A 9,577-nucleotide genomic window follows, 5' to 3' on the forward strand; every position below is an offset into this window, starting at 1 on the left:
GGAAATCAGAATTGTCCTCTTTTGTGTAATCAAATTTCATTGAAAGTACGCAGACACTACTGAGAAATTCTGTTTTGGAAATCTTAAGATTAGAAAAATATATAGCCATTGAAATATGCATAATGCTGTATTTTTATTTTTCTAGATGATAATGTAAACTGGTACTCTAGCAGTGAAGAGGAAGAAGGAAACAGTGTTAAATCGATACTAAAGACCTTAAAGAAACAAAGTGAGACATTTAGAAATCAACAGCAGTCAGCAGACCAGCAGCTGCGTGTTATGCCAACTGATCCAAGACTTGCTAAAGAACGAGGCCCAGGAATTCAAGCTGCTGATCCCAGGCTCAGGTCCACTTCAAGATCAAATGCTCAAAAAACATCTGATTCAGGAGCCTTGGACCCAAGGCTCTCACGAGATCCTAGGACGTTAAAGAGTAACGAAAGTAGTCATGCAAGCTCATCAGTTAGTGGAGCAAAGATGGACTTGCATCACACACATCCTAGTGTCAAAATCATGCAGAAAGGACTAGATGAAGATGATGAGGAAGTAGAACGAGAGCTGAGGGAGCGACCTTTTTTGATACCATTAGAACCTCTTCCAGGAGTAACACTACGGGATCCAAGGTCTCAACTTAGGCAGTTTAGCCATATCAAAATGGACATTGTTTTGAGCAAACCCAACTTTGCTAAACATATTGTTTGGGCTCCTGAAGATTTACTCCCAGTACCTTTGCCCAAACAAGACCCAGTATCCTCTATCAATTTACCTCTTCCTCCTCTGATAGCTGACCAGAGATTTAATCAATTAAGGAATATAAAAAATGATCCAGTCACAAGTGCAGTTCCATCTGACCCCCGATTAGCCGCAAAAGCAAAAAATGTAAATTTAGCAAGCAGAAGTATTTCTTTGGACCGTGCTGGAGATTCCCATCCTGGGAAATTAGGAGATCCTCGCTTACAGAAAACCATTGACCCTAGACTCCATAGATCATCCAGTACAGACACTCACCATGGGACAGCAAAAGACCTCTTGCCTTCTAAAACTGATCCCCGATTAGCCAAATCTAGTGGTGCTACATCACAGTCCTCAGAGGCTGCAGCCTCACAGACTGATTCAGATGTGTTGCCTCCATATGCACCTAAGTTGTCATCTTCTAGTGCTCGTCTGGGCACTCCTAGTTCAATACTGAGTGGTATTAGTTTGTATGATCCAAGAAATCAAACAGCATTGGATCCTCCAATTAATTCAGGGGAGAATGGAGAGAACCAGAAAAAGGGTATTTTAAAAAACTCTAGCCAAAGTGAAGCTACTTTGTCAGAAGAACAGCTGCCTCAGAAATTATCTCCACATGTAGAAAAGAATCTGGAAGGATTTGGAGAAGCCAATCTGGATAAAATGGGTAGCATCAGTAAGTCTCACACTAAACACTCCAGTTCTGCACCCGCAGTGCACAACCTTCCTATCCAAGCTTTATCAGGGTTAATCAGACCACAATATACTGATCAGAGGCAAGTAAAGCAGCCTGGGCAAACCAGTCAAACAGCAGAAAATGATCCAAATGAGGAATCGGATGACAAATCACTGAAAGATGTTTTCAAGACTTTTGACCCAACTGCTTCACCTTTTTGTTAGATACCGGTAATTGTTTACTGACACTTTTTACCATTGTGAGTAATGCAGGTTTCTGCAATTTTGTAACCGGTTTACCTCTGTGCTTTATTTATTTTTAAATTATAACCAGAAACACTTTTGGGCTGCTATTTTCAGAACCACATGCAGTAATACAGTATGCTATAGTGTTTGCCAAGTTGGTATTTTCTGTATAATTTCCCCATTTTGGGGGAGATTCATCATTTATCTGTGGTTTTTTTTAAAAAAAATGTTATATCATGTTAGAACTGAAAGATGCACTTTCGTTGTAAATAATCATAATTGGGATTCAGTTTGAAGACTTGTATATGTGTAATGTGTTTTTTCAAAATTACCATTTAGTGAATGTTTGCCACTTTTGTATGATTGTACAGGTTCAAGCAATATAATGTACATTACTGTGAGAGACACTATTTAAGAAGACACTTATTAAATCTATCAAGTCCTACCTGCTAAGCAAAATTTTTAAAAAATTGATCTTTTCTGAGCAGTTGACGCAAGGCATCATTTTTTATTCGTGAATCTGATATCCTGTATTGCATATTAAGATGCTGTATTGCATATTAAGGAGCTGAAACAACTTTTTAAAGTATTTTATTCAGTGCTGTATATAGAAGATAATGCAAAGGACATAACTAAAACATTACCCCTTAGAGTAGAAATCACATATGCAGTGTATGTAAAAATGTATTTACTTTTTTCATGTATACACTATTCTCAATTAGTGCTGTGTACCATTGTGGTGTTCATGTATTCAATGTATTTTTGTATTCAGCTGCTTAATTTGTATTGCTTTTTGTATTGATGTAATGACAGTAACATGTATTCATGTGTCTGACATTTTTAACAAATTAAAGAGGGAAAATCTCTTAACTTTTTTATAGACTCATGTGGAATGTTGAAATACTTTACTGTCAAATGCTGGAAAAGTGCATTGCAGAGTGTGGCTGGAATTCTGTTGATTAGTCTCATCTAGAGGAGACCCACTTAATCATTGTATGGTGAGTCAGCACACAAGTAAAGCCCATTGATTCAGTGGATCTACTCTAGTTCACACTAACAAAGGCTTTGGGCCTGTATTTTGTATTCTGTCCTGTCCTGTTCACAGAAAGAGACTTCTGTTTAATAGGTAGGGGAAGGAAGTGATTTTTAAACATTTCTTTGCAAATTCACTTTTTCTCCTCCTGCAGCCTTTCTTGCCATCTTGTATTCTAGATTGCCTGTTAGCTTTTTGGAACTGTAGCTGTAAAGAGGAAGAATAAATTGTGAAAATTAATCCCTTTCCTGGAAAGGTAGCACTGGATATAATCATGCATTGCTTTATTTCTTCCAATAATACTTGGTCATTTCTTTACTCCAGTTCTATTCAGCATTCATGATGAAGCACATATCACAGTGTGCTTCTCGATTTAAACCAACAATATTGATAAACATCCATGTTTCTATCTCTCTTGACACAAATGACCTTTCTCCAGAACACTATAGCATGGATTACAATCTGGAGTGTGCTAGGGATAAAGGGGAGGGAGGTGTCAAAACGGGTTTTAAAGACTCCTGTTCTCTGCCACTTGCTTGCCTTTTCCCTGCACCTGCCACATAAATCATCTAAGCTAAGGAAAGGGCAGGTAATGTTGGGGGGATAGCAAATAGGCTCTTCTCCCCTTTCCTAGCAACACTGACAAGTCTCAAGGAAGGAGAATCTGGATGGTTTCCCTCCCCAGTGATTGAATTGCTTGTATTGTTTGGTGTGGTGGGTATTTAAGGTGGAGTAGGTCTCCTATTTGCCCAAAAGATGAAAAATATATAATAATAATAATAATAATAATAATAATAATAATAATAATAATAATAATTCATATTTCCCACCTCTCCCAAGGATCAAGGCGGGATTACATCAATAAAATAATACAATAATACAAATACAACTGATAAAACACTAATGCTGAATTTACCACATTCCTATTAGTTCTCTAAAAAACGATTCATCAGTAGTCAATAATCATAGTCAAGAGTGAAACATCATCATAAACTTTTATATAGAATTCGATGAATAAGCCCGCCAGAAGAGATCCGTTTTGAGTGTATTCTTAAAGGGAAGTTGACGTTAACCTAGTATTACAATGTTCTAAGTATCTCTGGCTTTTCTTCGCGAACGAAGATTCAGGAAGGACTCATCCCACGCTTACTACAAGCGCGTTGATGGCTAAAAAGGCCAATCTGAGATAGATAAGTCCGGTTGCAGAAAGCACAGCAGAAAGTCTCCTTGGGTGATGTTTCTGGGTGTGGTTCTTTCTGCACTGTCGTTTTTCTTCAAGACTCATTCGGTGTGAGTTTTCAAAAAAGGCTGCAGCATCATGGATAGTGCATCTCCATGCCTCCTGATGTGAGGCCAGGGTGGACCATTGTTGATGATGGGCTGAGCCTGAGATGTTGTTTCAGGGAGTCCTTGTATCTCTTCTTTGGAGCGCCCCTCTTATGCTGACCTGTGGCGAGTTCACCGTAGAATACTATTTTTGGGAGGCAATGGTCCTTCATCCTAGAAACGTGTCCTGCCCAGCGCAGCTACGTCCTCAATAGCATGGCCTCAATGCTGGTGATCCCTGCTTGCTCAAGGACAGCAACATTTGTCACATAGTCAGTCCAGTGTATATTTAGAATTGTGCATAAACAGCACTGATAAAAGCGTTCGAGGAGTCATAGGTGTTGGCGATAGGTGACCCATGTTTCAGATCCATAAAGGAGAATAGACAGTACAATGGCTGTATACACACTGATTTTGGTGCCTCGCCTCAAGTGTTTGTTACTCCAGACTCTTTTGTGAAGCCTTCCGAATGCCCGATATGCCTTTGCTAGTCTGTGATCTTTGCTAGGGGCAATCTCTTTATCAATCTTGGCATCTGAGGAGATGATGCTCCCCAGGTAGATGAACTGCTGAACGGACTTAAGCACAGATGTGCCTACAGTGATGTGGGGGTGGTAGTGTTCTTCCTGTGGTGTCGGCTGGTAGAGAACTTCTGTTTTCTTCAGACTGACTTCCAGACCAAAGAGCTCTGCAGCTGTAGCGAAACAAGATGTTAGGCACTGCAGAGCTGCTTCCGTGTGGGCAACAAGGGCACCATCGTCAGCAAAAAGCATCTCACGGACTAGATAGTTTAGAGTCTTAGTGCGGGCCCTCAGGCGGCTTAAGTTAAACAGGCTACCATCAGTACGGTAGCATATATAAATGCCGTCTTCTTCTTTGACATCTGCCATAGCCCTTTGGAGCATCATGCTGAAGAGGATTGTAAATAGAATTGGAGCGAGAACACAACCTTGTTTCACACCATTAGTTATTAGAAAGGGCTCTGAGAGAGCATCTCCATATCTGACTTGAGCTTGCTGGCCTTCATGTAGCAGGGTAATCATTTTGAGGAATTTGGGGGGGCATCCTAGTCGTTCCAGGATCTGCCACAGACCTTTTCTACTCAATGTCGAAGGCTTTGGTGAGGTCAACAAATGTTACATAGAGTCCTTTGTTCTGCTCTCTACATTTCTCTTGTAGTTGTCTAAGGGCAAATACCATATCTGTAGTGTTAGCTCTAAAGCCACATTGGCTTTGAGGGAGCAGTTTTTCTGCTAATAAGTACTTCCCTGATGTTCTGAGAGGGTGGGGCAGATTGTGTAGGGAGAGGCGTTCCCTCAAGTAACTTGGGCCTAAGCCATGTAGGGCTTTAAAGGTGATAACCAACACCTTGTATTGCGCCCAGAAGCTAATTGGCAGCCAGTGAAGAGATTTTAACACTGGTGTTATATGGTCAAACCTAGATGTGCCGGTATCTGGCTGCTGCATTTTGGACCAATTGAAGCTTCCAAACTTGGTACAAGGGTAGCGCCAAGTAGAGCGCATTACAGAAATCTAAACGAGAGATTACCAGTGCCAAGTACTACTGCTTCAAGGTCCTTTTGGTCCAGGTAGGGATGCATTTGCCGTATCAACCGAAGCTGATACCAAGCAGTCCTAGCCGTCACATCTATTTGAGATGACAACTGCAGAGACTGATCCAGGAGTACTCCCAAACTGCGAACTTTGTCCTTTAGGGGAAGTGTGACCCCATCCAGGACTGGTTGACAAATCTCCATCCCTGGACTTAAGGTACCTGTCACGAGTACCTCCGTTTTCTCTGTATTCAGCCTGAGTTTGTTTTCCCTCATCCAGTCCATTACCGGCCCAAGGCAGAGGAGAGATGCCATCCTTAGTCACTGCAAGAGTCGGAGACATAGAGAAATAAATTTGTGTGTCATCAGCGTACTGATAACATCGTGCCGCATGCCTCTGGATGATCTCACCCAGCGGGTTCGTGTAAATGTTAAACAGCATGGGGGACAAAATGGCACCTTGAGGAATGCCAGATGTCAGCTCTCTTTTAAAAGAGCAGCTGTCTCCTAGCATCACCATCTGGAATCTGCCCGAGAGGTAGGGATGGAGCCACTGGAGTGCAGTGCCCCCAATACCTAACTCCCTCAGATGTTCCAGATGGATACCATGGTCGATGGTATCGAAGGCCGCTGAAATGTCCAAGAGCACCAGCAGGGTCACACTTCCCCTGTCAATGCCCAGACGGAGATCATCGACCAAGGCAACTATGGCAGTCTCAATTCCATATCCTACCCCGAAGCCAGTTTGAAATGGGTCTAGATAATCGGCTTCATCCAAGACTGTTAAGGAAAATGCAACATGGGACATACAGTAATAGAAATAAAATATGTATGTGAAAGTCACAATGACTAAGCAAGAGCAATTAAGAAGCTACACAGGTGAAAAAGCTAATGTAATTTAGAAGTCTTGAAAGTCAAGGACAGAATTATAGAATGTACAATTGGAAACACCTGAGATTCATTAAGTGTACAAGGTAAAATGATGAAATACTTGGGTTGGTCTTAAGTGTGGGTTGAACTATGTGAACCAATCAAAATGAGTGTACACACCCACTGGGTGGAAACTGACTAGTGGGTGGTGATTAACAATGGCTATAATAATTGCTATGTTTGCCAATGTTTTTTGTTGGGTAGCTGGAGTAGTTTGGAGATATTGTGGAGTATTGGAGATTGTAGAGATTGTGATTTATAGGGCATATAGTATTTGTATATAGTAGAATAAAGTAGATCTTTTATATAAGACTACTGAGTTGTCTGGTGTCTTGAGTGAAGATACAAGAGCCAGCAGAATCCTGGAGAAGTTTGGAGACATCTGAGGAAGAAGAGTTTGTCAGGGTCTTCAGCCTATTCTCTGAAACTCTGCTGCTTTGAAGAAAAGCATTAACCACTGACCAAAGCTGGTCAGCTCTGCTGCATAACAAGGTGGTGAGTTAGAGCCAGAGGTGAAGAGCTACAACTCCCATCATCCCTGACAAGACAACCTGGAGCTGGAAGGCAACTGCCCTCTCAATCACTTTGCCCAAGAATGGTAATAAGGAGACCGATCTGTAGTTCTTTCTCACCAGGGGATCCAGGGAGGGTTTTTTTAAGTAGTCTGACAACTGCCTGCTTTAATTTCAATAGAAATCTTCCCTCCCTGAGAGATGCATTAATTATGGATTGTTATAGTGTTTTTGTTGCATCCCCCCCCTCTGGGCTGTCAACCATGATGGGCAAGGATCGAGAGGGCATGTCGTCTTCCTAACACTGCCAAGAATCTTGTCCACTTCAACAGTATTTACAAACTCAAAATGATCCAGTCTCACATAGTCCACAGAGTCACTAGACATCTCTCTTTCTATCTCTGTCATAATGCCTGCATCCAGATACATATAACTTAGCTTTTTTGACTTCACCTTCTAGAAAGCTCTTGCTCAGTTTTCCCCATCTTTGCCAAGAGCTCTCTCTTATGGTGCTTTTGTTCTTTAAGCTGTTTTTCTTTTCTTTTTTTTAAGGAAATTTTTGTGATCACTTTTTTCCTTCCCCTTATTTTCAGAAACTTCTAGTCTCATTCTCTTTAAAAACTACAGTCTTTCTAGTTCCCTTTCCTCTGCTTCTGACAGCAGCAGCTGGGAAGTGGAGAAAATGCAGAAAGAATAAAGTGCAGGCTGTCAGAGGCATGAGGGCATAGAACAAATTAGCACTTTTGAGTTAAACCAGCAGATGGAACTGCTTGACTCTTCCCAGAGGATACATCTGAAGCTATTGGTGTAACTCTTCCCAGAGGAAGCTCATAGCCCTACTCTGCCCAAAGCTCCCTTGCTCTCTAGGACAGGTGAGTATTTCAGGCAAAAAGGCAGCAGGTCTTTCCAGCTTGTCACCAAAATATTCCAGTCCTGTTTGCTCATTCACCCAATTGAAACTGAAAGCATCTTTATGAACAAACCACCAGGTGGCAGGAAAGGATTTCAAGAGCAAACTTATAAACAGCCTACTCTTGACCATTTATATTCCACCCTACCAAAGTATCTGACAGTAAAAGAAATCTCTTAATCCAATTTACCTACCCTTTGAAAACTTTCATTTAATCCTAGAGAAGGGACAAATAAGAGTCAGATTTTTGAAGATGAATTGGTTACATTTATTAATGCCTTTATTTTCAGCTGAAAGATTTTCCTCCTCCTTGAGGTAAATACAGAAATGGTTGGACAAGTCTACATAGAAGGAATGGCTGAACTCCAGGTTATCTTAATACAATTTATTACTTCTTCCATGTCTGCCTTCCTTTGACTTCCATTTGCCCGCCCAAGAATTTAGTCTTCCCAGAATGTGGAGCAAATCACAGTGTCATGCACTTCCCTGAATTATTCAGTTTGATACTATACCATGAAATAGTAAAAAAGCAATTGTCTGATCCAATCATTTCCTTTGAACAAAGCCAAACAAGATCTCCAGTGTATGCTTACCCAGTAAACCTGAAGAGTCCTCTGCATCACTCATTACAGGTAGAATTGCCTGTGCGCCACCATAGATCATTTTCAAGGTTCGTTTACATAACCAGAGAATACAGCAGGTCTGAACAGACATCATTCCCTCCTGTCCCAGAGGACAGTAGTGCTGATGATCCTAATTCATATTCTAAACTTTAGGATTCTGCATACTGAGATTTGGCCTTGGCCAGTTTTCCATTCCTGGCCTCTCCAGCATTGCTATTCCAGAGTGACCAAGTAAACAATCATAACCACATGTCCAACACACATCTGGAGGCCCAAACATATCAAGCTCATTCTCTGGAATTCTCAGGATCCTTCAATACAATGGATGCCAGCCTGTGGGTAAAATAAACAACTGAAGTGTTCAGGGAGCCAGCCTCAAAAAAGCCAAGTAGCTATGTGCAGCATGTTACTGGCTGCACATAACACTACCAAGATAGCTTTAACGTCCTCACACATTTAGTAATCTTAAACCTTCATCAAGAACAAGTAATACTACAGTTTTCCTAAACGGCCAAGAGGGAACCAGGCCTTCCTTTCACTGGAAATGAACCGCTTTCTTAACATGGACATAATTCACACTTTTTACCCATCACAGCATTATCAAGGAAATTTTTGACATGCCTTCCTTAAAAGAGTATCTCCATCCGCTTGCAAAACAATTCTTAGGATGGCATGGAAGAGCATTCCATCCACAAATAGGGCAATCCCCCACATGCCAACAGACTGGACAGGAGTCCATGTTCTTCTTCAGTTTGTTCTGTTACAACTCGTTTCCTGCCCTGCCCTCCCAACATGATTTTCCCACCCCTGGTTCAGTCAGAAGAAGTAATAATAGTTTAGTTTGAATAATAAATTTGAGATTTCAACTGATAAAAAAAAATTAGAGAAGAGGAGAGGGCAGTAAAAAGAGGCAAGCTCGTGTTAAGCTTAAAGAGAATTCTGCCAATATGATGGCTGCCCAACAGATTGGGAGATTTGAGAAAACAATGTGCTTTAGCCCAGATAACTACTGCCCAGAAGCTCTCTGAGAATGAAAG

The 9,577-nt window shown here is 41.2% G+C and overlaps 1 protein-coding gene across 3 annotated transcripts in view; it reads left to right on the forward strand.

Moving 5' to 3' along the window:
* The window catches only part of LOC149310496 (zinc finger CCCH domain-containing protein 6-like), a 43,444-nt gene extending 40,546 nt beyond the window's left edge, over nt 1-2,898 (forward strand). For all 3 annotated transcript variants that reach the window (XM_089529070.1, XM_089529072.1, XM_089529073.1), the window contains one exon: nt 146-2,898. In XM_089529070.1, the coding sequence (XP_089385196.1) occupies nt 146-1,632 (1,487 nt within the window). In that variant the 3' untranslated portion in view covers nt 1,633-2,898. The remainder of the gene's footprint in view (nt 1-145) is intronic.
* Nucleotides 2,899-9,577: the final 6,679 nt, after the last annotated feature.

This window comes from Sceloporus occidentalis, unplaced genomic scaffold, assembly GCF_023333645.1.
Source record: "Sceloporus occidentalis isolate IW3139 unplaced genomic scaffold, rSceOcc1.0.p SCAF_6, whole genome shotgun sequence".
NCBI classification, from domain to species: domain Eukaryota; kingdom Metazoa; phylum Chordata; class Lepidosauria; order Squamata; family Phrynosomatidae; genus Sceloporus; species Sceloporus occidentalis.